The 27,606-nt window shown below is 39.6% G+C and overlaps 3 protein-coding genes across 4 annotated transcripts; all 3 read right to left on the reverse strand.

Moving 5' to 3' along the window:
* Positions 1 to 323: 323 nt before the first annotated feature.
* LOC131474507 (aftiphilin-like) lies at positions 324 to 8,850 on the reverse strand. Of its 2 annotated transcripts, XM_058652407.1 has the most exons (11): positions 8,734 to 8,850; positions 7,585 to 7,896; positions 6,443 to 6,927; positions 5,977 to 6,146; positions 5,717 to 5,843; positions 5,290 to 5,343; positions 4,999 to 5,121; positions 4,488 to 4,548; positions 1,897 to 1,977; positions 1,623 to 1,746; positions 324 to 1,524 (listed from the first exon to the last, which is right to left on the reverse strand). In XM_058652407.1, the coding sequence occupies exons 2-11, from the start codon at positions 7,859 to 7,861 to the stop codon at positions 1,386 to 1,388; spliced, it is 1,641 nt and encodes a 546-aa protein (XP_058508390.1). In that variant the 5' UTR covers positions 7,862 to 7,896; positions 8,734 to 8,850; the 3' UTR covers positions 324 to 1,385. The 2 variants fall into 2 exon arrangements, with proteins under 2 accessions (XP_058508390.1, XP_058508389.1); XM_058652406.1 differs by having other exon boundaries at positions 6,443 to 7,896.
* A 1,350-nt stretch (positions 8,851 to 10,200) lies between these two features.
* Positions 10,201 to 12,700, reverse strand: LOC131474187 (zinc finger protein 287-like). Its single transcript, XM_058651940.1, has 2 exons — positions 12,414 to 12,700; positions 10,201 to 11,504 (listed from the first exon to the last, which is right to left on the reverse strand). The coding sequence occupies exons 1-2, from the start codon at positions 12,610 to 12,612 to the stop codon at positions 10,702 to 10,704; spliced, it is 1,002 nt and encodes a 333-aa protein (XP_058507923.1). The 5' UTR covers positions 12,613 to 12,700; the 3' UTR covers positions 10,201 to 10,701.
* A 4,709-nt stretch (positions 12,701 to 17,409) lies between these two features.
* LOC131474265 (galectin-related protein-like) lies at positions 17,410 to 23,404 on the reverse strand. The gene is made up of 5 exons (XM_058652036.1): positions 23,135 to 23,404; positions 22,522 to 22,605; positions 22,342 to 22,430; positions 21,139 to 21,325; positions 17,410 to 19,497 (listed from the first exon to the last, which is right to left on the reverse strand). The coding sequence occupies exons 1-5, from the start codon at positions 23,165 to 23,167 to the stop codon at positions 19,354 to 19,356; spliced, it is 537 nt and encodes a 178-aa protein (XP_058508019.1). The 5' UTR covers positions 23,168 to 23,404; the 3' UTR covers positions 17,410 to 19,353.
* Positions 23,405 to 27,606: the final 4,202 nt, after the last annotated feature.

Consider the following 27,606-nt stretch of genomic DNA (forward strand, 5'->3'; position numbering starts at 1 on the left):
TAGTACAATTCATTCCATTTTCAGTGGGTAAATAAAAGGTTGTTTGTGTGATCTCATTTTGTCTCTCTTGTTTACTCTGGACTTTTTGTAGAAACCTGTTTCTCTGTGGTTGTTTTGTATCTATTACATTACATGTCATTTAACAGACGCTTTTATCCAAAGAGACTTACAGGGACTTAAGGGAATTGAGTACAAACTGCCAGGGGTGGAGTTGAACTTGCGACCATGAAGTCTTTCGTACACAGGGTACCAGTCTTAACCACTGAGCCACTCCACCTATTAATGATTGTTTTGTGTCTCTAATTAGTTCTCCCCTATAGTCTTGATGTTAAGGTGTCATCTGGATCAACAGTGATTACATATCTCAGGAACTATAAGGAAGGAGTGAAATAAAATAAGTAACAAAATAAGTATCTTATGAAATAAAATGTTCAGATCACATTCTCATACAAACTCTAAATCATTCTAACCTTCACAGTTTGAAATATGCACTTCCACAATTGTATGAACCTTCAGAAAATGTAATACCAAGCAGACAGACTCTAGAATAAAATCATAATGAACATAAAAACCTCATAAGGTATAATAAACATTTGCTAAGCTACTGTAATTTGTACAATATCAGTAGCAAGATGTTTTTAAAATAATAATACAAGACTATATTCATTACATGATGAGAAAGATTTCATGGATCATGTAAACTAAGAACAAATAGTCTTACCTCAGGGTTTATATATAGCACCCCAGGCACACTGTTTATTTTTTTTACAGATTACTTGAAAAAATAAATATAAAAAAACTCTTGGAAAAGTTGAAATGTAGGAAGGAATAAAAAGCCACAACTGACCCGTGTGACAAAAACGTAGATATATCAGTTGTTTTATTCTTTTAATGTCTATAAATTAGCCTTGAGATTTCTCTCAAACATTTTGTGCAAATATAATATTGCAAAAAAAGGAAGACAAACTGGTTAATGTAAATCTAAACGACTAGCCTAATGTAACAATACATTTTCATCAAAGGACAATATTGTTTCACATTTAACACATGAAGGTCACTTTGCTGCTGCCTTTTCACCTAATATGTATTATCCCTTTTTGATTGAAAAAAATGCAAATTAAAACACTTTTATTTGAAACGTCAATAAAGGAGTTTTAAACTTAAAATAGCACTTTGACTTTTGTGCATTAAACATAACATTAAAATAGCAGCGCTTGCTCTTCACACTGTGGTGATTACGACACATTTTAATTAATGCATGAGCCAAAACACATGAAGATATTCTGACTCTCTAGTAGTTAATAGCCTCTTTTTTTAGAGCTATGCCAGCAGATGGCCAGCAGGTGAAGTAGTTTGACCAAAATGTATGTGTATGTGTGCAAAAATCACTCTAAAACTAAGGACTCCTTGGGTATGAGGATGCTTGGGAACATGAGGACAGTAGCTTTCATAAAGGATAAGTTAGGAAGTCCAGCGATCACCCTGCTGCTCTCGGCACTCAGCTCTTCATCTTGTAGTGGTTTCCTTAAGGAGAGCACACACACATACACACACAGCTTAAGTATTCAAAGATGCTTGTGTCTGATTTGTTCATTGTGGATGCATTTTACACCTGAGCTGACCTGACTGCAGTGCTGGTCTTCTCTGCAGCAGACATCAGGCGATTCAAAGTGTCCTCTAGGTGGTGGCTGCTACTGCTGGTTTCCAGGTTGCTCATGGTCAACTCATAGAGCTCACGATCAACTCCTTTTACACGTCAGTGTTTCCAACAAATAAAACATGTTACACAGGAGTCAAAGCAACCACCGGGTATCAACAGGAGAGCACAAGCTACATCAAAAAGTGACATGATGAGCAATTGATTAAATCTACATCCATGTAGTTTCACAAGCTGACCTGGTGGAGGACTGTTGCTGCAAATGTTGGATCTGCTCTTCTCCTCAGGACCAAAATAATCCAGGTTGAGAGCAAAGGAGTCTGCGCTAGCAAAGGGAGACAGCAGGTGAGGACTGTTGTGGGGTGATGAGGGATGGGGTGCTTCATTCTTATTCATTAAATAAAAGTAAATGCATGCAGTACAGGAAGAAGCGTGTTCCTCTGATTGACGTGCAGTCCACCATGCAGCATCAGATCACTTAAATAAAGACAGGGTAATTCCAAGGTGGCAGTTCTTAACAGTAACATTAGTCTGCAAGCTTCTCATTACTGCAAAATTGTGTCATTATTTAATTGTCTATATGTTGTTTTGTATAGATGTTTATCTTTATCAAATATTTTCTTCCCCAAGTTAGACTGATTTCTTTAAGTGACGCCACTTTTTCGAGGTGAAATTACCAGTATCTTTGAAATGGAAACAAGTTTCTGTCCAGTTAAAAGAACAACAACAATGACACCAATACCTGCAAGCTGTTTGGGTGTTCAAATACTCCAGAGAAAAGTGATGCTGCTTTCAGCAAGAGAGAGAAAAGCTCAGGGAAGAGAGGCAAAACAAAGCAGGAAGAATCAACTGATTTATTTCAGTATTTACAAAGATTTCCCACAAGTCCTTATTGCAATGCATTAAATCTGGATTTGAGCAGTATATCTGAATAAATAAAAACCAATGGGGGCGGTGCTCTTTAGAAAGAAATACCTGGTATGAAGGCACACATCATTGAGAAATACTGAAACTGTAGTTAGAGAAAAATAGAAACCGCTTGGAGTAGTTGTAAAATATTGAAACGTTGTAAAGTAGCTATACATTTTGACCACAAAATCCACTTCTTTGGAATCAAACCTGTGATTCTGTTCAACATGTGAATGTGGTATACGCTTCAGTGTGAAACTAAAAAAAAAAACAAAAAAAAAAACAACATAAATGGAAATCAAATATCAATTGTTTTGCTATCTCACAAATGATTTTATCTTGAGTGAAATAATGTTTATAATGACAAACGTCATCTGCACATATGTCAAACTAAACACACATCATTTTGGACAATGAAACATAAAGGTAAATAATGAATTTATAAATAAATCAATATCAGACTACCTACCAATTCTTTCACGTCTATATGAGGTGCATGTTCTTTGTATTTTTGGTTGACTACCAAGTTTGTTTCAACAGTAAATAGTGTGCCTTTTTTTTACTGCACTGAGAATTCACAGTCTGCTTATAATGTCAACTCTGTTCACTTATCAATATTTATGCCTTTATATTTCTCTTGCAAACCGTGGTGGAATCAACTCATCAAGGTGTCTTTCAAGAAATTAAAGGTGAAGTCATTTAAGTAGAACGTTGTTTTGCTGCAGGCAAACCCCAGGTTTAGTGCTGTACATTACCGGTAATACATATGGAAACATTCGTATGACTGTCTCTTTCTTCTTTTATGCATGTTTGAATTATTTGGGCATTGTGTCTGGCAATAAAACTAAACTGCTCTTCAAAAGCTTGCACGTAGCTTACAAGAACAATTATGGGAATTTATTTTCTAGGGCTCTCGTGTTTTTTATATTTAACTTTATCTTATATAGTTATTTAGTGTTTTTTCATGTTACCTATTACAAACTCATGCAGCAGCAAAGCAGACATAACTAACTCATCTAGAAGCGTGTTATATGCAACAACATTCTGTAGATTTGCTGCAAACAATGCAATAACACACCAATTTCTGCTCCATGTTTTTTCCGTTTTTTTGTTTTTCATCATTGGTTAGATTTACTTGTTGATTACTTGTAGAAGTCATGTTTTAGAACCAAAAACAGCTTTCTTTACAAACAGTAATGTTGTGTTTTCAAATCAAATGAAATGAAATTGATTATTAACCTGCTTTCTTTACTTTGTACAATAGCCTTAGTGATGAAGGTTAACATAACCGATGAAATCATACCACATAGAAGTAAATATGAACAAATCAATTCTGTCAAAATGGAAAAAGAAAATCGCAAAATCACATGATACTGTTAGACTTAAGGCTACATTTAGATGGGTACTAGTACTAACACTGGGACAGAATTAGCATATAAAATGGTCCTTTGCATGAAACTTCAATAAATCTAGCAGCCTTCAATCATACCTGTTGTTATAGACGGACAACCCACTGTGGTGTTCCATCTCAACTGGGACTAATAAATACTGGGATAAAGTAATAAGAGTTGGCAGCAAGATGAGACACTCAAGTAAGTAAGAGAGCAAGAAAGGGAGGTCAGAACAGTGTTTCCCCTGTAACTGTCTTTGGAATAGTTGACACTGACTGGTAATGTTTCTGTTTAGTTACATATCCGAACACTGGTAATTCATGAGTAAGACAAAAAATGTGTTTTTCATGGCTCGCAGGGGAAACACGGTGTAAATGAAAAGAAGCAGACATGCCCTGCAGGAGGGGAGAAGTCCAGAGGAGCCCAGAGTAAAAGTCTTAAAGGATTTGGCTATTAAAGGAAGCCATGTGAATGATGGCTGAAGATCTACTTCCAGCCCCAGAAATGAGGGGCTCGGCGAGGGGACGTACCGTCCTGAGAGCTGCTGAGGCGACGGCTGCTCCGCTCCAACAGACCGGAAGGGGGCGCCTCCTAAAGAGAGGAGTTAACGTACTTGATTATCACATTGCAGGTTCATGTGTTCATCTGCTCTGCTTAAAGATGCAAGTATAGATCAGTGTTTTCTAAGATAAAGGCTTGGCTGCATTCAGTGGTTCGGGTCACACTTTCAATACTGAGATTTTAGTGCAGTATTTTCCTATGAACAGCAGTAGCACAGTGAGGAAAATTACAAGTTATTGCAGGTAAAACTGGCAGACTGCAGGCAGAACATAAGTTGTTGTTGTGGTCCAATTAAATCTAACAGTAGCGAACCAGGAAAAGGAGCATTGCACCTAACACTCGACATGTAACCCACTGAAGATAGTGCTGCAAATAGCAATAAATTATATTGTAAAACACAAAATCTTATTTTTTCTTCAAACGGTAATTGTACCATCAAAATCTCTAATTGTTGCATCCCTTGTTATGCTGTGAACGTACCTGCACTGAGTCTTTTGAGGGGTCCAGTTTGACGTGGGGACCTGGGAATTCTTGTGGTGTCCCTGCTGTGTTTGCAGTAGAACAGGCAGCTGGTGCAGAATCTTTGGTGGGATCAAGTTTTCCCTAACGGATCATAAAAAAAAAGAGGTTTAGATTCAATGACTCATGTTGGATTCATTGTATGGTCTTCTATCCATAACCCAAACAACAGTAAAAGAGAAGAGGACATCTAACAACCTCACAATATTTTTTCCCATAAAAAAACATTAATCCTGTTCACAGCTGACTCACCAGGTTGGATGCAAAAGTAGACACAGCTACTGACTTCTTTGCTCCAATGAACACCTTTCAGAGGGTGAGAACAAATAATATAAACTTTCAATCACATCAGTCTATTCAAAATGCCAAGGATCACAAAATTTGACCGTCATAAAACCATAGCGTTGCATCAGACGCACCACTATTAAAGGGAAACCAGCAAACAGACTGGATATTCAAGATGTGGAATTCAAGACATTTGAAAGATGGAGAGAGGTCAAGGGCAAAGGAATGGAAGGGCAGGAAAACTTGACTTCAAAACCTGACTTCAAAAAAGACTTGTTCTTCATTCTTCTCAAAAAATAAATATGAGTGGTCATTAAAATAACAAGGCCAGTGGTGGACTAACCCTTCTACCTGTGATTAGATGCACATGTTTTTATGTTTTGTGCAAACTTACATTGTTTCTTGTGTCCACACCGAGGCACCGGAGCAGAGTCATATTTGTATGGGAACCTCTCCACTGAAACCGGAGGCCAACTGCACTGTGGATATCTTTGTGTGGCCAACACAGGCCCTGCTGAACCCTGGAAAATTGTTAGAGAAGACAAGAAAACACTTTAAAAAAAACTTTATTTTGGTTGTTTTGAATTCTAAATGTCAAATGCATCAACCATCATCATCACCACCACCTTTCATATTCAGGGTAGTTAACCTCACCACTGATCACTGCTGAGCTCAGGCATCTTCTCCTCCTCACTCTCAGTCAGGTGTCGGGAAAGGAGCAAAGCGCCAAGGCTCTGTGCTTCCTCCTCACCTTCCATAGCTGGGACCACGACCTCTGGGAAAGTGGTCCAAAGAAGCTGCTGAACACGGCAGGAAAACAACACCTGGTTGGATAAAAAAGGAGCGCTCATTGAAGATTTTCAGAGCATATATATATATATATATATATATATATATATATATATATATATATATATATATATACTTACTTTTTTGAATGATTCAAAACAGTCACTTTTTGTTTTGATTTTGTGGCAAATCTTTTTGCATGTGACAAAATGAAAACAGCAAGAGTAATCATTTACAAAACAAAACAAAGCAACAGCCATCTTCTGGCATTGGGTTTTCTCTTTTTATCATCAGAAAAAGAAAAAAAAAAGGCCAGTGAAATGTGTCCTACCTGACAGCTGTTTCTCTTTAAACCTCCATCTTCCTCAGTACACCCATCAATGTGCAGGCTGCTGACTTGGTCTCTGACCTGTGTCCTCATTTGTCCCTCCTCTTGATCCCTCTTATCCTGGAACACTGCCCAAGACCCGTCTCCATCTTCCTGTGTGGGCGCTGAGCAGAAATCTGCAAAGCTGTCACTCGGCGGGAGGGTCCCAAGACTCTGCACCATTACATTCACGTCTTGGACACATTCCTGGTCCTTGTGATGCTCCCAAACACTGTCACTGAAGTCTGCAAATTCATCTCCTCTACATGTTAGAGAATGTGACTGTGTGGAGGTAGCAGAGGTTTCCTGAGTCACAGATTGATGAAAACACTTATCTTCCTCAATTTGGCTGAGATTTGTCATGCTGCTGTTGCCAAAAGAGTCAGAACGCTTGGGGTTTTCCAGTTCTTCATCCTCATCATCAGTATGGTCCCAGTCACTCTGATTGTCTGGCGAAGCAAGAGATGAAACATTTGGTTCCAGGTCAGAAGAGATACCTTCAAATGAGAAATCCTCACAGATAGAAGACAGGTCCTCGAAAGCAGATTCATACACACTGACTGTCGGGGGCTTCTCTGACTCCTCATCCTCGTGCAGCTCTGAGGTTTGTAAAGAACCTAAACGACACCTAATTTCCCTCCAGCTGTCCCCATCATTGCCTGTATCCTCCTCTGCAAAACAAGGCTGCTCAGATTCAAAAGCTGCTACAGCTTCCTGATGCTGCTGGTGGTCCTGAGATGAGTGCACGATTGCTGCATCTCTATTCTCACAGTGATTGACCTTAGTGCATATATTTTCTCTAGCCTCGTGTACACAAAGAGATTTGGGCTCAGAGTTCATTATAACTTCAGCTGGACCATAGATTTGTTCACCCATATTTGACCCTTCCACTTTACCAACCCACTTCTCTGGGTTGCCTAAGGGAGAGAAGCCACAGCACCAGGGGTGAGCTGCCTGATCTGAGAACACAGTGAAATCAGCAAATCCACTTTCCTCCATGTAAGAGAAAGTCCCTACTACAGGGGCATCATGGGCCTCAGAATTGTGGCCTCCTTCACCATATCCGTTTGTGAGATGTGAAGATAATTCAGCATCAAAACCCTCACCTCTGACAGAATTTGAGCCCAGGCTGGATAAAGTTTGGAATTGTTCATCAGGGTGGTTTAAGTTGCAGGTGGGTGGGTCTTTGGCTGCCTTAATGGCAGGAGCAGGCTCTTTGAGGCTAGATGGTGGTGGCTTAATGGAACTGGGAAAGCCTGGAGGGGAGCAGGAAAATACCCCAAAGTCTCCAAACTCGTCGTCATCTGATCCAGCCTCCCCGTCACCATCATCATCCAATGGAGGGGGAGATGAGGAGTGCAAGGGCATGATGTATGGCTCCATGGGTTTCCCTAGCAGAACCTGAAGGCCTCATGCACCTGGGAAGTACAAAAGAATACTTTATAATTAATGTTCTGCATAACACTGAAATCAGGAATCAAGAAGGTCTGTGATTCATTGAATCACTGTTCGTTAATGAAAATGCTTATTTCTTTATTCAGTTTTATAATCCTTGTTTAACCTTTGATTGAAATTGATCATGGATTGAATGATTAGTATATGAACTAATTAAAACATTTCAGTTACTACTTCAGTTTCATGTCTGACAAAGGTTAAACTGTTGCTTCAATGATTCGTTTCACCTGCAAACGAAAATATGAACCGTAGATGTCTATTGCACAAATTCAGGATCTCTCATATTCTCTTCTTTGTCTCCTACAATCATTAGGGCAGGCGTTTACATCTAGGTCTTAGCATTGATCCCAGAGTGGAAAGAAAGAAAGAGTAGTGAGTGACCCAGTCAGTAAACTGATACAGGAAACAGTATCCGCTGTTATGTGCTACTTGTTCAAACCAGCAGCCTCATCAGGATCATGGGATTAGAGTTTAAACCTTTACAAAAATACAACTACAACCTTGTGTGCTAATTTAATGACATATTCTCTCCAACATATGAACAGCTTTGATCTTATAACGGTAAAGCCGCATTGAGGTGGACAAAGCTAGCTTGTTTACGGATACTGAACTGTGCATTAGAGCCTAAAAGCACACACACATTCCGCTATCTCCTAACTACAGGGCAACGGATTAGCTAACATTATCACAAGCTAGCTACTGAAGCCAGTTAACGCTACCTGTCAGAAACACCGACGTGCTATTTAAAATGTGGCTAACTGCTGGTTCGCGATACAGTCTGTCGGATTGTTCTCATTTACCAACACTCTTTCACTTTGCTTTGTCGTCACGCCTTGTCTGTCAGTGGCGTAGCTTCGCTGTCCATCACCTCTCAGCAGCATCGTTATCCGTGAAGTACAGACTGGGCTGTGTCGTATGGAGAAGGGCAGAGAAAGTCGAGATGCCTCACTACATCCCGTTTTCAGGAAACGTCGTCACCCAATTGCGGCCAGAGAACCGTTGGGAAGAATACTCGGGCTCCATCTTTTAGGCCAGAGTGACTCTTCTTTGAAGTAGATGGTCTTTGTTAAGGCTCTGTAAATGTGCTGCCTGTTGAGATTTTAACGTGTACTTGTTTTGTTTTTTTGTTTTTCATCTTGTATCTCATCTTATTTTTAACTTGTTGTGCTTAATTGCTTCTGGTTAGGATATTTTTTGGAAGTGAATGTAATGGTAGACATCTGAAGTTAAAATGAGATTGGGTCAAATCGTGGATAGTGTGAGCACAGAACATATAATACACATAGTTACACTTTCTCAAAAACACCCTAGTCGCACGAACATGACTTTAACTGAACTTGTTCACATATACTTGTTGAAGCAGTCACACACACACACACACCCTCACAAATGACCTTGGGTAGGTCACGCACCCACACACATCCTCACAAACGGCCTTGGGTACCATGCACCACTCTCCCTAAGTTCTGCCTCCTGTTTTTCATGCTACATTGACGCACACACAAATAAGGCGGCGACTCACCTGAAGACTATATAGGACAACACCCCTAGACATGAGCAGACTCTTCTTGTACACGACATTGATACATGTACTGTACTTGAACTATTCTCCGCACTTTGCAAACTGCGCAATAAATCTGTATAATTCTTACTCCGTCTTCTCCTGGTCCTCCTTTCACCGCATCAACGGACTCGGACAAAAGGCAAACGGCTGTTTGACCTCAACAATAGTTAGTTACATGTGAGCCTGTCAATACCTTATTTGCATTGATTTCTGAATAAAACATATTCCAGATTATGATGTTTACATTTCTTTCATATCCCTGTTTACAAATTGCAAATATATATAGTCTTTTTATCATGTGCACTGATGCATGGGATATTTAGTATAATGCAAATACAATCAGAATATTCCACACATTGTAATCTGTTTAGTGCTTATTAGGGGATTATAAAACTATATATATTCATGTAAACTGAATTTGCTGCATAGTATAGGCATTGTTATGTAATGTTATGTTTTCATTGATCGCGTATCCTGTGTAGGTTGGATCAGAAAAACCTTTTGAGACAATAACTTGGCATTATTTGAAAACAATGTTTCAAAGATCCAAAATGTATTTATTATAACAAGTATTGAGAGTGATGTAATGAAAGAATGAATGTGCTCAGAGATTATCAATGAATGTTTGTCTTCCAATGAAAATAAACACCTTTCATTGCTAAAGATTTACTGCCGAAAAAAACAAAACACTACCAGTATCACATAAGCGGTTTAGCATAAACAAAACATGGACATGTTTTTATTTTGTTACACACACACGTGTGTTAACCCACAACACGTCAACAGAGAAAACTAGGTTTGTATAAATAAATCCAACCCGAGCAGAGTGCCACCACGACACTGTCGAGAAAAAACCTTCCACTTAACACTTGTACAGCACTGTAACATCACAGAGACACAGTTACTGGATACTTTCACTCTCAGTGTGCAATTATTCATGAGCTTCTTACGGTATAATCCCATCATTTTAAAATTAAACATCAGTGTTTACAGGATTCCTGCTGCAGAACAAGATTTTAATCATTGAACTCAAAAAGCAGTTGCCTGGACCAGAGTCATTCCCTGACTGCTGTAATTTATTTTCTCTTGCCTTTGACCAGAGTGGATATTTTTTCAGTGAGAAAATTTGTGTCAGGTTCCAGACCACTGAATCACAGAGTACATTTCTGATTTGTTATTCAATTAATAAGGAATGTTTTAAGTATTAAATGATGATTAAATCTTGATCATCCGACTGCACGGCCGGGTTCACGTTCCTGGCCTCGTGGATCTCCATATGCACCTTCAGATTGGGAGAAGTGGAAAACTTTTTGCCACAAACATAACAGCGAAACAGCTTTTCCCCTGTGGACACTGGTAGGCCACAGATTTTGAGGTGGTAGCTGTGGGCAACCATTTTGCCACATGTTTTGCAGAAGTATGGCTTTTCCCCCGTGTGCACCCTCAAGTGAACGTTGAGATTTGAGGTTTGAGCAAATAATTTTCCACAGAAAGGACACTTGTGTGGTTTTTCCCCAGTGTGAACTCTTGAATGCACAGACAGGTGGTCCCTGCGATTAAACTCCTTGTCGCATTGAGGGCATTTAAAGGGTTTCTCTCCCGTGTGAACCTCGTCCACGTGTTGGATCAGAGCCGAGTCCTTCTTAAACCGCTTGCGGCAGAAGCGGCAAATCTTCTTGTCCTGAGCTCGTCTTCTGTAGTTCTTAGGACAAGTGTCGCTATCACTTGGGCCGCAGAGCGTCGTGTCGTCAACAGTCCAATTGTCGTCTTTGCCCAGTGTCAATGTAATAGTGGGAGAAGGGAATGGCTTGTAGTGTGTCTGAGTATTTCGGTTTTCCAGTGCAGCAACATCGTCAGAGGAAGTGGCTTCCTCCAACCCTGAATTAAAATAGAGATCCACCTTCTCCCGTTTGACCTGCTGAGGGTCACTGCTCTGATTGTTCTCCACAAAAGGAATCTTGTCTGGCTGCTGAGAAGGACATGCCACCTCAGAGACTGACGGGGTGTCTAAAGGACAGAGACAAAGACAGAGTAAAAGAAATATATTTCTACAGATCTGTTGGATTCAATGACGGAAGAAGCACTCGCATCCTTTACTTTAAGTAGATATCATTTTTGTCGCCAGAAGTTTGAAATTATGACAGACCTTTCTCATTATTGTCTGTCCTTTTAATGGTCAAAACAAAATGTTTGTGTAATTTGTGTAAATAAAGGCAATAACAATACTACCCTTATTGATGCAGCTCTTTTCAAAATGTAAAATATAACTTAACATAGAATAAAAATAAATAAACTAACCCTCTTCTCCGGAATGTTTGTTCTACACTGAACATATACAGGTAATTTAAGATTAAACCAAGGAATGGACGTAATGATCTGCCAGAGGATGTCAGGTTGCCTAAAGGCTGTTGCACCCGGTCCTGATCTTTAGGTTTAGGTGTTCAGCTCTGTATTCTGCAGCCAGCACTTGGTAAGATTTCAAAATACAAACATACTTTACATTTTAAAGTAGATCAGAAGCCAGTGAAGTCACTTCAAAAATGAGTAAAATGTGTTTGCACCTCCTGTTTGCACCTGGAGTCTGACTGCTGCATTTGGAGTTCTTTAAAGAAGGTTTCATTTCTGTGGATCCTTTTTTAAGAAAGGATGAAAGTCCTGATTGAGGCCTATTTATTCTCTCCCTTGGTTTTCTGAGGTTATATTTCGTTTTATATATGTATATATTTATATATATATATATATATATATATATATATATATATATATATATGTATATGTATATATATATATATATATATGTATATGTATATATATATATATATATATTCAGATATATACAGGCATATTATCTGAATAGTAAATCTTTACAAAGGGGAATGGAAACAAAACTGAAGTACAAACGTGTGTGACGCACACCTGCTCTGAATGAAGATGCCACAGCTTTGAAGGCGGACAGCTGCTTTATCTCCTTCTTCAGGCGGACGACCTCTGCTTTAGAACGGACTATTTCATCCTGATACTCGGCGATGGTCTGCACCACCAGTCCAAAGACTTCATCTGCTGCCGCTGCCAGACGCTCGTTGAGCAGCATTCGAAGCTGCTGCGTCCTCAACATGACGACGCTTTATAATTGACTGACTAACGGTACCAGCAGATACACAACTACACAAACTACACACAAACCTCCCCCGGGAAGTGAAAGCAGAATTGTTTTATATACAACAACAATAATGGAGCTAATGCTTCCTGTTTGGCTTTTAAACACATTATCCATTTTCACTCTCGCCCCCTGCTGCAATGGAGTACCCTTTTCTTTAACTGTAATACCATATTTCTTTATTATTATTATTATTATTATTTTTTTTAATAATATTATCAAAAATAAAAAATAAAAAAACGCTAAAACATTAAGAAGAAAACACTGAACCATGAACAGGTATTTTATAAATGTTAATTGTTTTAGTAATTTTTTGTGTTTTCTTAATGTTTCAGTGTTTGGCACTCCAGGGCCACCATACTAAAGGACAAACATTAGTGGTATTAAACAAAAAATAACATATATTTAAAAAAAAAAAAAAATTATATATGGACAATGTCTTTGCATTTGTATATATACAATTTAGCCAAAACATTGTGCACGTTTATTATAAATTGCTTACAGCTAGAAAAGGATTTGGATTATTCATTGTTTGACTGTGAGTCACATGTTCACAATGAAAAAAACTGATGTTCTAAGGATTTCTCTCAAATTGTTGCAAAAGGTCAATTTAGATTAGGGATATATTTATAGATAACAGAATTCATAGGGTCATATTTGTGTGCGATTTTAAAGAGCAGTTCTTCACTTTTATTGGGCAAATTGCCGATTATCATTTTGGCTGTGTAGCTACTGCAGTCGGGGAAACTAAAATAGACTCATACAGGAGAGCAAATCTGTGGGTCGAGCTCAAACATGTTGTGCCAGGTATTATACAATATTCTGACAGACGCAGCAACATTTAAATGTTATCAAGCTGTTAAAATCTGTCTGCAGGGGGTTTGACTGCTGATTAAATGAGGTGTTTAATTGAATTGAATTGAATTGAATTGAATTGAATTTAATTGAATTGAATTGAATTTAATTTAATTTAATTTAATTTAATTTAATTTAATTTAATTTAATTTAATTTAATTTAATTTAATTTAATTTAAACCCTTCAAAAGTAACAGAGCAATGACGTTTGTTAAAGTTTTTTAAAGTCTCTTTGCTGCCAGATCTGCAGCAACTGCTTTTCACATCATGCATTAAATCCGTTGTGACTGAAATAACCTTTTTACACTTTTTCTGAATTTGCTAAAAATACATTTCTTAAAAACGTTTACCCCTTTCTTTAAGCACAAACTTGAGTCTTGGCAATACATCTTATACTGTTGGAAAGGCTGCGTATTTCACTTTTTAATTGTGCCACATTTGTAAGGAAAATGCATTTGTGGGTTAAGCAGCAGAGTTGAGTATGTGGGTTGTGCCCATGAAAAACTTGCCAGATCTTCTCTGCCAATGATTGAAGTCTGAAGAAATAAGACATGTTCTGAATGTAACTATTCTTTCATTTAACAAACAGGGGCCTCAGTAGCATGTGGAAGAACCATACACAGCCACAACAGCCTGGCACCTCCTCCTCATGGTGGTCACCAGCTTGGTCACACACTGCTGTGGGATGATTTATTACCACAAAGCATTGTTACAACAAAGAAATAATTAACCAAACACAAATTTCCTTACTTTTTGTGCTAGGTTTACATATACAAAAAAACACAGATTCTCCTGGTAAAAATCAAACAATCACATCAAAACATTGTTTTCAGATCAGCTGACTTGTGATCTTTAAACCGGCTTATATTGGTTTCATCACATCATTAGCAACACATGTTTTCACTTCACACTTGAGTAGTTATGTGTAAACTGTGACACCTGTGCTGTAACTTCTGCCACCTGTGGCTCCCAATATGCACAACGAGTACATCACAGTGCAAAAATGTGTTTTAGTACGAGAGAATACTTTAGAGGTTTGCAGGATATGCAAATAAAAAGTTCAATAAATGGGTTTGCGCCACTGATTAATTGATCAGAGAATGGATTAGTGGTTTAGCAAGTGTGGGAAAGTGTAGAATGCATGTTAAATAGGTCTATATTCCAGCAGGTATCACTGATGTTTGAGTGAGTTCGTTCTCGTCGTCTCTGTCAGTAAATCCTGGAGAAACTTTTCCAGTTAATCTGGAGCCAAGAACTCCACAAAGAAACTTGTCTTTGTGAATTAATTATACTCCCTTCACAAAATGCATTCATGAGGCCAAATGGGTGGAAATGGTAACCTCAGCAACGCACAGGAAGTTAGCCAGAAGAGAACATTGCAAACAACACCTTTAACACTGCATGTGTTGTACCTAGACCTGTGGGTCAGCCAAGTCTGCATTTTCCTTTTTAATTCACTACTACTTTGAATCATTGGATTTTATCTTTATTTTTGTATTGACCATCGGATATCTGTTGACTTCTTAAATCTGATAATTCTATGACTTATTTGACTTACAGTAATTGCTGCCTATGAAGGTAATGAGGGTTTTGAATGGTGCTCTATAGATAAATGTTATTATTTTTGTTGTTTCAGTTATTGTTTTTCTGATTAGTACAGAGTTGATGAACGGAGTTCATGTGAATTTTGTGTTTGTTTGTCCTACAAAAACGCGAGTATACGACCTAAAGGATAAACACTTACAGACATATTTGCACTGCAAAAACAAGTCATATAAAATGTTGTTAACCTTGTTTTGCAGCTAAATAGTTTGATCCAACACATCTCACACATGAAAGTACAATTGTTGGAGCCAAAACATGTTTTTTTACTTAAAAAAACAAAAAACAATAGCTTTTCAAAAATGCTTTCATATAAACATCAAAAGTTTGCATGTTACCAATACAGTATGTATAATGTTACCACACACGCGCCCTGCTGGTAATAAATAGAATTATCGTACAACCACACAATACATGAGCTACAGATGAGCTTCTACTTCTTCTACTTTCAAAAATGATATCATGACATCTTAGGAAGCCATTTTGCTGTTTCATTTGTTAATACTAAAACCAGCAAACAAAACAACTTTAGTTAATATCCTTGTGTCGCTGGTCCAAATGTTTGTCAGCAATATGTAATATTAAATCAACGGGAATTTAAGCAAAGTCTCATCTTTAAAACACGTCAGGTAAATGGTAAAAAATGGAGCAATGGGAAAAAAAAGTAAAAAAAAAAAAACAGGAATATAATAAACTCTGTCTTTGTTGTTTATAAAACAGACAGGAAGTCACTTATACATGCTCGACAAAACGCTTCCTGCTTTATATTTGTCATGGAAAACTAAAGCCTGTGAGGTCGTGTTTATAAATGCGTACATCCAAAGTCCCAAACAGTCCTGGGTCAAATACACGGTTTCAGAAACACATCAGAGTTTAGGAAGAGTGCAGAAAATTCCTCTCAGAAAATCTAATGACATCAGTGTGTAGGAGCATCCTAAATAACTGAGGGGAGTATAAACAGTATTTCCACCTGGGTATTTATCGGAGACATTCACTTTTTTTACTCCTAAGGGCTAAGGGAAACACAATGTACTTTATGTTTAGGTTTTGCAAACACTTAAGCATTAGTAGGTCCCTTAAATAAAAAAACAGTACCTTGTTAATTTAATGTGCAAAAGTACCAAATCTTATCACATACCTGCACCACAGCCAACTATGAAGAAAACCTAATGGGAACAATACACAATTGTCGTATGTTGAGAATAGCTCTTTTACTACATGGCTTCTGAATTATGGTCCCATTGTTTGCACGGTGCAGGCTTTAGTATATTGACATAACATGTCATAAGCATGAAAGAAATCAATACACACAAACCATAACAAAACTGTTGTAAAATACAGTTACACATTCTTTGTACACACTTGTTTTGTTGTAACCCAGATGTGGATAATGAACTTGAACTTGTCACTGCTCTCTTTTAACAAACTACGCATTTCCTGTTTGTGCTCAAAAATAAACCAGCAGCTGTCAAGATAAAAACAAGGAAGACGACCCCGTCGGACCAAACAGGAGAAGAGAGTTCTGCTCCACGACCATACATTGCCTCATGAACGGTGAGATTGAGAGCGTCTTCTCTGTGTTTTGGTCACTGCAGACTAACTAAGCATCGTTTCCAGAGAGCACTGCAGTGAGATCAGTGCAACAAAGAAACCTTTTATGCTGCGTTGAACAGTTTATAAACCATGGCACAGCATTAGATAAATGCATGATCGTTATGCGCTGGTATGGTAACAACTGCAACAGCAAGAACTAACACGGAGGCTGTTTTCAGTACTTAGTCATGGTGCGCCGTTTAAATCAATATGAAGTATGTGTTCGTAGCTTAGGCTCTTTCATGTAGGGCAGGGGTCTCAAACTCAAATGACCTACAATCACAATTACAGGAGGGGGCCGGTCAAGTAAAAAAAAAAACTTTTGAGGGAATAAACCAACTGTTAAGTATGGCTGGGAGATATGAGCTTATAAATATGTCACAATATTTTCAATGTTTGTGACATATGTTTCACAGAATTTAAAAATAAGAGTTTATTTTGACAAGGAACGAGGTATAATTCACAATAATAATAAGACCTCTGATTTAGGGGTTAGGAAATGTAGAAGGAGCTATAAAAAAGTGCACCCTCAACTTTCCACATATGGCCTTCATTTGCTTCAACTCCTAATCTGAACCCACAATAACCAGTAATAACCTAAATTTGGTTTATTTGGTACATTTATAACTGCAAAACTAAAATGTAACTACAATTAAGACGACATTACCAAAAAAAATAACTGAAGAGACTTTTTTTTACAACCTGGAAACTGTAGTAATTTTATTAACCATTATTAGTGATATATAAAGTCTTGGGAATGATTTATAACCAATTAATAAAGAAATAAATTACATCTTATCATCCCTTCATGAGAATTGTTGCAGTGACATTCAGTGACAAAGCATAGTGAATATTAAGCTCCTTAAAACATAACAGTTTTAATACTGATGAGTTTTGTATTACAGGTAAACTGTGTTTATAATAACCTTCTGTCTGCCTCAGTGGAGAAACAAATGTCCTGTGCAGAGAGGACAAAGAAACAAATCAGTCACGATACAAGTCACTAAAACAACCCACTGGCTGCAGTAAACACAGACCTGCTTCAGTGTGGACCCGACATGAATGTGGAATGATTACAGACTCACTTTTAAAAACACGTACCACATATTGTCTGACTGGAAATGGAAAAAAACAGCACCAGCCATGAAGTAAACATATTGTGCATCACTGTAATTGTCTATGCTACCACTGAAACATGAATAATATACATTCGATAAACCTTTCCCGGCTCAGTTGACTGTGGAACTCGTTTTTTTGCGTGATTTGTTGTTTAGTTGCGATCATAACCTGCGCACTTCAACAGCACCGTTTAGTGAAGCGGGTGTGCTTTTTACGTGGATGAGTTGCATATTGTATTATTAAATAACTCGGATGTTGTTTGCATTTGAAAACGTGTTCTGAGTTGAACACAAAAGATCAGAGAACTTATAATAATAAAGTTATTTGAATTAAATAAAGTCATAACTTTGCCTTACTGTTCGCCAAACAGCAGGAGTATGGCTGCAGCGATCGTTAAAATGTGTGATATCTACCAGTGTGGGGCATCTCCTCATGATAGAATTCTCATTTTTGGATATTGAGGTCAGCGAGACAGCAGTGTGTTACCATGACAACTGGGATAAACCCAAGGGAGGGCGAAGGAGTGCCTATGGAGTTGATACACCGGCACAGAGACGGGGTGTAATACTGTATGCTATTGTGTTCTGAAAACTGAGTTAACTGCACATCCATGTGGGTTAAGTCAGTATCAAATCTGATTTTAATTTTTTTGCTTCAAACCAGCTTTTCTCTGAAATTACTACAATCTAAAAAGCTCAGACTAAGCATCTGCTTAGGTTCATTACTGTGAGTTTTACAGCAAACACCACCCAACAGTGTTGTTTCTTCAGTTTGATCATGTCCTAATGCCTACAAGTTGGAGACCTTCCCTCAATAATTGAGTTTTATTGGCAGAAATGTAATATGCTACCCATAAGTATATATCTGCTTTAAAATAATAACCATTTGGTTTTTGTAGACCTTTGAATAAGCCTTTATAGATGTACTGTACTTATGGCAATGCCCTTGCTTTGAGGAGCCCTACCAGCCCCAGCCATTGGGTGTCACTAATAATTACACTGAATCTTTAAAGACAATCAGAAAATTTCACCCCTGGGCAACAAAGTCTTGCCTTTTCCTTAGCTGCTGAGTTTCAGACGTATTTTCCTGAGTAACTACTTTCTGTAACATCTGAGCTTGAAAAGACTTCCACAGCTGCTTCTATCTCAGCATCCCCAAAGGATTTAACATGAAAAAAAGAGAGGATACACTATTAATAAGCTGTGAGATTCCTGATCTGACAAAACTGGGGCTACAAGGAAAAACACCTGAAATAGAAGGAAACACATTCACCCACAAAGCATCATCACATCAGATCAAAAGGAGTGACTGAAAGTATGCAGATTTCTAACTTGCCACTGCTGAAGACGTTTTCCAGTTGCTATTTTGCTGCAGTGGTGCATGTTGGGTTATTAAGAGTGGCGTGCTGTAACAAGCGGACGTGTATGTATGTATGAGTGTGTGTGTGTGTGTGTGTGTGTGAGTGTGTGGTCATCTGTGATGAAGTCCTTGCTTCACACATGACTTCGCAGAGCAGGAAGAGTCGGGACGTTAACCGAGCTTGGTGATCTGTAGATCTCCTTGTATCCGTACTGTGTCGATTGAGGACAAAGATTTTACTTTGTGATAAAAGTCAAACAGCTGGTGTCCGTCCACAAATATCCGGAACCTCTGGTGCTCACAGTGGATCTCAATCTGCGGGGACGGACAAAGAGATTACGTGATTAAAAATCATAGATAGTGATGAACTGAGAATAGACGATGTTATAATACAGAATCTATGAGTATATGCTACAGGCATCAGTTAGCTTAGTTGAAGAGAGACACGAAACACTTCACAATAAAATGACCTACTAGTAATTTAAATTTTACAATATGCAGTGGTGCTTAATTGCAGTTAAAGATATGGATCATCCCATCCATGTCTGTGTGTCCACAGAGGTCTTCTAGAGCCCGAGCAACTTATAAACAAGTAAACAAGTTGCTCGAGTGGCTGACTAGTACGTGCACAGCGTGAACCCGAATGAACCAAATACCAGAAGACAACAGTGCAAGCATGTCTTTGTTCAGTTTGAAAAGAAGTAAACAAACTCATAGGTGTGTTCACGCTGCCTGAGGCAGACAGCAACACAAGCAGACACACACAAACACACACATCATGTGTCTGTCCAAATCACAAGGCAGTTTGTTGGACACATCCTTAATCTGCATCCTCCCAGCTGTTGACAGGAGTCATGACTGTGCAACACGAACAATGACACTTTATCAGAGGGCTGACGTTACATAAGCGGAGGCAGAGATCTCAGCGATGTCTTCAGCGCTTTCACTTTGAATTACTGACTTCTCCAACAACAAAATACAGCAACGCAAGCAGAACAAGCAGAACAGCCTCCCCGTGTATTTATAGCCAAACATGTGTGGTATTCATGCTCACTTTCAGAATTATTAGAGCAGAATATGAGCTACAAAGTCCTCAGGTGCCGCTACAGTTACTCATCATGCATGTAGGCTCAAACCCTCCCTACCCCCCCAACATCACTCGTCTCCTCACCCAGCACAGGGATGATGATGCTGCCCATCACAGTCAACCACACAGGATATGAGCAGTGTTTATATAAGAGAGATATCATTTAGCTTGGAAACACACTTCCTATTTGTCTCTGCACTGGAACATTACTGTTGTAGCATGTGACGGTGTCTTTAAGATGATGTTACGTCACAGTCACTTAACAAACACGGTTCAGCAGGTTTACTGTAGTGTTTCCAAATAGACGTGCTCTTCTTTTCATGATTTATTAGAGTGCCAATAATTAATTTATTTCTGGTTAAAAAGAGCCGGTGTATGTGTTGTTGCATGTATTGTCCATTTCACAATGAATATGAATAAAACACTCACATACAGATTTACCACACTTCTAAACCACAGCAAAGAACTTAAAGGCTGTAATTTTTCATGTTCCATAGGAAGGATCTTCAAACCTATACATAAACCTGCCCATGTTGCACAATAGTTGATATTTATACCTAAGCTTGGAACATGGTAAAAAAATATGATTTCAATTATCATCTGGTCAAAGATGCTTAAGTGAGACAAATGCATAGACTATATAAAAAGTTTGCCAAACTGGAAGTAGGAATATACTAAAAGGCCACCAGGGGGCACCAGGTGAATTCTGAATGGAAGTCCACATGATTTACAAGGTCCAGAAACATTTTCCTGATGCGTTAATGGTCTCAATTGTTAGTTTCAGGTCTCCATCCTGCACGGAAACAGCATACAGTACCTGGCATTATTGAACAGGGAAGTAAGCGATGAATGCAAAAGGGAGTGTTTACCCTAAAGGGCTGATCAGGGATGAAGGGAAAGTAGTCAGTGGAGGCCTCCTCTTGTGTCCATTTCCCAGAAATGCGGGCACTGCGTAGAAACTGGCGGTCACTGAAACGGGCGGTGAGTTTCAGGGCTATGTCGTGCGGCACCTCCTCTTTCTCCGAGTCTCGGCCGCAGGTCAGGCTCACGTCAAAGCTGCGGGAGGAAGGGAGCCAGAGGATTGAGGAGTCAGACAGGACAGGAGTCCACATAGCTAATCTCAGATGAATCAGCTGCATAATTATTATTATGCCGCTGCTGTGCGACAGCAAACCAACTGTGTGTTAATCACAAATAATCCCTACAGCTAGTTCTGCTCGACCCCCAACTCCACAGCAGCTGTGCAGTTTGACATCTTTGCATTAGTGTTAGTGTGGAGACAATAATTACAGTATGGTGGATATTCAGGTTGCAAATAACTGACTGACTGTTATGTGATGTTCACTGACCGTAGAAATATGACGTGAAATGTGTCTTGCAACGTTGGTTGAAGACAGGAAATAAAATACTTCATTTGGGTTGAAAGTTTTAGATAAGTAGTTTGAATATAGACGTGGGAAAGCGACATACAAGCTTTTGCTCTGTTACTGGTGTTGTTTTTTTACTTAAGATATTTTAAAAAATATCCATGCATTCATTAATTCATTCACAGAGTAACAACCTTCCTCAGGACTACAGAAAAACAGTTGTGTGTGTTGTTGTTTGAGGCTTGGAACAGCTATGTGTCAGCAGATGAACTCCGTCATGAATACAGTGCCAGCAGCAGCAGCAGCAGCAGCCACAGAGCATGATGAGGTCATGGGGAGGTTTCTTCCAACTTTGACACAAGTTTCCATGTAGGGTAAAGGACACACCCAAACACAGTGTCTGCCTCACTGAGTGCTGTTTTCCCCTTCTTTTTTTCTTCTTTAAACCCCCTTTTCTCCCTGCTGCTGGGGGAACGCCCTGTCTCTACATGCTTAAGAAGAACAAGAATAAGAAGCCACCATTCTCTGTGGCTGCCCACGCATTACTCACTGTGATGGAGTGGCTGGGCAAGTCTGACCAGCACCAGTTAAAACAAAAGAGTTTATCACTAAAATCACATCATTATGCACACGAATGATACAAAACAGGAATACGTTGAGCTGCAGATAAGCTGCACCTGCATGCCTTGCTGATCGTTATCATACCTGTCTGGCTCCAGGTCGATGATGCCCATCACTATGATCTTCTTCCCTGGCCGCATGCCGCCACGGATACGTCCGCTGAATGGAACAGTCTATGCAAAACGCACACATTTCAGTCGTTACAGAGCGGAGACGGCATCAAGGAAGGATTAGAGAAGTGGTTAAAACGAACATCTCTCATACCAAGAGACGTGATATATCCTCTTTGTCAGGTGAGATGAGGCCGGGGTTCCCCAGCGAGTCATTCAGGTGGTCATCGTCCACATTCTTCAACACCAGAGATAACAAACACACACACAGAGACATATCATTTAAAGCCCTAGACGCAGGCCTATACTATTATTTATTACACACACACACACACACAAATTGTAGCCTCTAATTCATTTTCTAACAATGGCTGAGGCAGCAGCGGCAGACCTGACATGTTATTCTCCTGTATTTAGGAACAAGAGACAATACATTGGGCCGGTGCACGTCGCACTGGCGCAGCAAATGCACACATTTCGCTGCGCTGGCTGAAGGGCCTTAAAGATGAAAGCACACACCGCGGACACTTCAGTTCACGTCCACGCGTATTGGATTTCCTTACTATTTCCTCCGCGGTCACACATGAAAGAGGAGTCTCCAGCGTGCGCGGCGCACCACGGAGCTCCGCATATACAAACAAGCGCCGGTTAATTGACATAACGGAGCGTAAAAACAAAACCCCACGGGGATTTATTCTGAAAAAACACGTGTTTAAATGACATTAAATACCCCCACGCGGTTCCCCCGACTCTCCCAGAATACTCACTATTGCGTCCTTTTCCACTGCCTGCACCGCCATCTTGAGCAGAATAGCATAGGATGCTGATTATGGGAGCAGAGTCAGCGCTGCCTGTCTGTCTGTCGTGGGAGCGTGGACGCGCGCGTGTGTGTGTGTGCGCGCGTGTCAGTGAGCGTCGTGGCACTGTGAGGATATTCCTGCTGCTGCTGCTGTTCCTGACTCACCGGGTCTCACTCACACACACACAGGAATATTACAGTCATCCAACAACAAGGCTCGGCTCCACAGCAGCAGCAGCAGTTCCACTCCACGTCTGTCTGCCTGTCTGTCTGTCTATCTGCCTATTTAAAAAAAAAAGTGCTGACGTATGCTTTATAATAATTACAGACGAAAAGCCTAATCCCCGTCTGTTGGTGAAGGCTAATCAGACAGATTTTCGTCAGCACGTCCTCTAATGAAAAGGTTTTATAAGCAACCAGCCATGAAACCATTGGAGTTTTTAGAACATGACACAGACAGACAGTTTCGGCCTAATTGACCAAAGCATTCACACTTAATATTTTCTGAATGATTAAACTGCAGACCGTTATAAGCGATAAGTTGCTGTCCAGTCCTGTGACATTAATTGGTTTTACAGTAAATTAAGTGGACAGTCTTATTGTCTCCCCTTCATTGACTCCAGCTCATAAACTTCCACTTGTCCCCCTTTGTCCAGCCTTCTATTCTGGCTGTTTTAACCTGCTCAAACTATACAGCCTGCCCCTATGTGGACATTTTAGGACACTACAAGGTGAACCAACTAACCAAGCATCAGCCAAATAATGCATATAATGTTTAAAGCAGGGTTTCTCAATCCTGCTCCTGATTTAAATAGTCAGCTCATTGCAGAAGCCTGATAACGACCCATATATTTGAATCAGGTGTGTTGGAGCAGGGAAGCATCTGTCCCTAGGACCAGGTTTAAAGGTCCTGTGTGTTAAATGATATCTAACGGTGAAATTGTTGGATTGTAACAACCCAAGGACTTTCCGGCATGACATGGAAGTTTGGTGGCCTACGTAGACCAGGAAGGATGTTGTTCCTCTTGTTTTGCATAATAATGGTACATCCTATTTACATCAGAATTGGGACAATGGCACTAGGATTGACAGCACCTTTGTGCTGTTAACAGGACTCCAGCTGAGAAGTCAGAAAAAACAGTATCCTGGGCTGGTCATTGGGTCACAAGGGTTTTTTGCAGTATACCAACATTTCCCACAGATACAAATGAAATAGTACTATGTGGACAACTGATTTACTGTGAAATAAATGTAACGGAAATGCATCTAACAGTAAAAGTAATGTTTGTATGAGTGGCAGCCATCTTGGGACCCTTTACCAGAGTTTGTGAGGTTGTAATGTGACTTCAACTTGGATATTTTGACTTCCAGCTACAACTGGAACACCATTATCTCATTAGCTCTGACTGGTTTGTCTGTTCTGGCTGTTGTAGAAACATGGCAGCCTCCGTAAAGCGAGCTCTTTAAGTAAAGTACGTATACTAGACTTATTCAAAGGCTATGAAAAATAAAAAAATGTTATACACTTATACAAACGTACACATTCGTAGTATATTTCAAGTATGCCAGTTTATCCTCCTACATGTTACACACTGGACCTTTAATTCAGTGCTTTCCAAAGTGTGTGGCTGTAACCCTCTGGTGGGCTTTGGGTTATTGCAGGTGGACAACGATATATAAAAAAATATTCTATTTAGCAAATTCACAGTAATATTTGTTCTTTATTCTGAGGGACAGAGGGGAATATAAAATATTATATATATGTATATATATATATATATATATATATATATATATATATATATAATAAAATATCTGTCTAGTAAATCATTCATTTTATTGATAAATGTTTATGTGCAAACAAAACATTGATGTGTTCTGCCTATAGTGGCTCACAAAGCAGAAATCTATGGCTCTTACCAGGCCTTTTTATGTTATGCTGATGATTATGTTGAGATTACCAGGCTTAAGTGACTTTTATTTAACTGCCACTGTGAGTTTGGTGAATGGACAGATAAAAAGTATTTCTGTGTATAGCTTCAGTGATGTCACAGACTCCAAAAAATTAAATCTAGACTTATTATTCATCAGAGATATGCCTAACTGCAATTTGCTTAACTAACAGCACATCCAGCCAAAGTTACACAGTGTTGCTTTCAGTGCTGTCCATGTCATTTACATAGGGGGCAGGGGACATGTCCCTACCACATCTTAAATGGGCAAATTTTGTGCCCAACTCTTCAGTTCAGTATGGTTGGACCACTTTTTAAGGGTCAATCACTGTTGACCTCTTTCCCCGAACTTCTCATGTAACCTAGTTTGTATGATGTCTCTTGTTTTGTGCTTCCACCTTGTGGTCTCATTGGGTACTGCTCCATGGTCATTTCAAACAATATTTAGAAAATGAAAGTTAAAAGATCGTTTTGTTTTTTTAGACTTTTGATGGGACCTGAGGTGATTAGAGTGTACATACAGGGAATTTGACTCCAGTTGTTTTGCTCAGAGATAAGTTAATAAACTGACACATGAGATAAGTTAACAAACTGACACATAAGTTAAGGGGCTTTGTCTGTACAGCTGTCAATTTGCAGTAAATTACTTAAAATGTATACACTAACCTTCTTTGAAAGTGCAGAGTCTAGGATACAATATTATACTGTAAATGTCCAAAAGGTAATCTGCTGTGGAAGTCATGCAACTAGCCAGTAGCCAGTGATAAATTGTGGTAAATAGTATTTGCTGTTCTTAGTTCCCATGTCTAACTACCTCAGCCGTCCTCAGGCAGATGGGTGAAGCCTCTCAAGTGGAGAGTATGCAAACAGGAAACTTGACAGATAGTGGACATGCACGAATAGACCAATTGTGTTTGTTTGGTTTTCATAGCCTTAGAATAGGCCTTTAATATGTATACTTAACAGAAAGGGGCTTGCTTTGCAGAGGCTGCCATCTCAACGACGACATGATTCTACAGTAATCACACTTCACATTATGAACCGGGAGCTCACTAATGACAAAGCTGATACATAAACTACTTAAGAAGGAAGGGGAAATTGTGGGGAATGTGGTGAGAGTGGAGAGTGTTTACATTATACAGAGGCCACTGTGGTTCCCTGACATGTGCGGGAAAGAATACACTCTGCAGTCTTGGATGTCACTAATACTCACACACTGGAACTTTTAAACATGCCTGATACTGTAATACTCCAAAAATGCATTTGAGTTGTTTAATACCTCTGAGATGAATAATTTGTAAAGCAGTCACGCTTTTTAAACAGCATTTATATGTAGTGTTATTGACATAAATGCATATGTATACTTTCTATTAGCTATTCTGAGTATGTGCATTTTTAGGCCAGCAGAGCATCCCCTCCTCTCTCTCCCTCTCTCTTTCACCCTCTCTCTCTTTTTTCCTCTCTCTGCTGCCATGGCCGCTGTGGCTGCCGGTGATGCGACGGCTGGAGCCGCAGACTGTACCGAGATGGAGGAGCGGGTGAGATGCTTTTGGATATTTCAGGAAACCTTCTGAGTCTGCAGAGAAAAACCCGCCCAGGATTCAATTATACTAATTCCCTGATGACCAGCTGATCACAGTGGCCTTTCCTCTCCTCTCTCTCCCTCTCTGTCTGCAGAGATGGAGAAGAAAAAAAAAATCTGCATGCACCAACAGCGATATAGTGACAGCAGCGGAGTTTAAACGCCTTTAATCCACCATTCGCTTAAACATCGGGGGGTAAAAGCAGTGATGTTGGGGGGAGAGAACAGCGGGGGTGAGCGCGCCATGCGTGCGCCACGGTGCTGCTGTTGCAGTGCGCACAACATCCTGCGTGACGCGCTGATGATGTGAGTGGGAGAAGTGTAAAGTGCAGCCGCAGCAGCAGCTGGTCGGTGTGTCGGTGGATGTAGGCTCCCGAGGCTCAGCTCATAAATAGGCCGACAGTGGCTCACCCTCTGCCAGTCGAGAAATGTGTCGCCCTCGCGTCGTTTGCCGCTGAATCCGGATTGATTTGAGATCTTGCGCATACGTCAAAGCTCGTTTATCATCCACTTGACGCGGTGACGCAAGTTGGCAGCAAGTTGGCAGGCACAGGTAGGAATTCTTCCTGATCAACAGAGCCAGAGCATGAATAAAAAGAGAGGCTTTGTTGCGCTGCAGTTTGAGGACATTATCGGGGGGAAAGTGGCCAATTAGGTGAGCATGTGGAGGCGCAACAATGGTGTTTTCTCTAATTATGGGCTTTTTGATTAATGATGCACGGAAGTTGGAACAATGGGGCTTTAGCCATGAAGAATGTCACACAGTTTGACAGCTCTGCCTTTAGACTGTAAAAACAAATAATTACAATCTTTAAAGTCACACGTTTCCAGCAGCTGAATCTTATTACTTCAGTTTAAATGCACCCACAGTGTAAACTTATGTGCAGGTGTTAAATAGTTTGTGCT

The sequence above is a fragment of the Solea solea genome, chromosome 15, assembly GCF_958295425.1.
Source record: "Solea solea chromosome 15, fSolSol10.1, whole genome shotgun sequence".
Lineage (NCBI taxonomy): Eukaryota > Metazoa > Chordata > Actinopteri > Pleuronectiformes > Soleidae > Solea > Solea solea.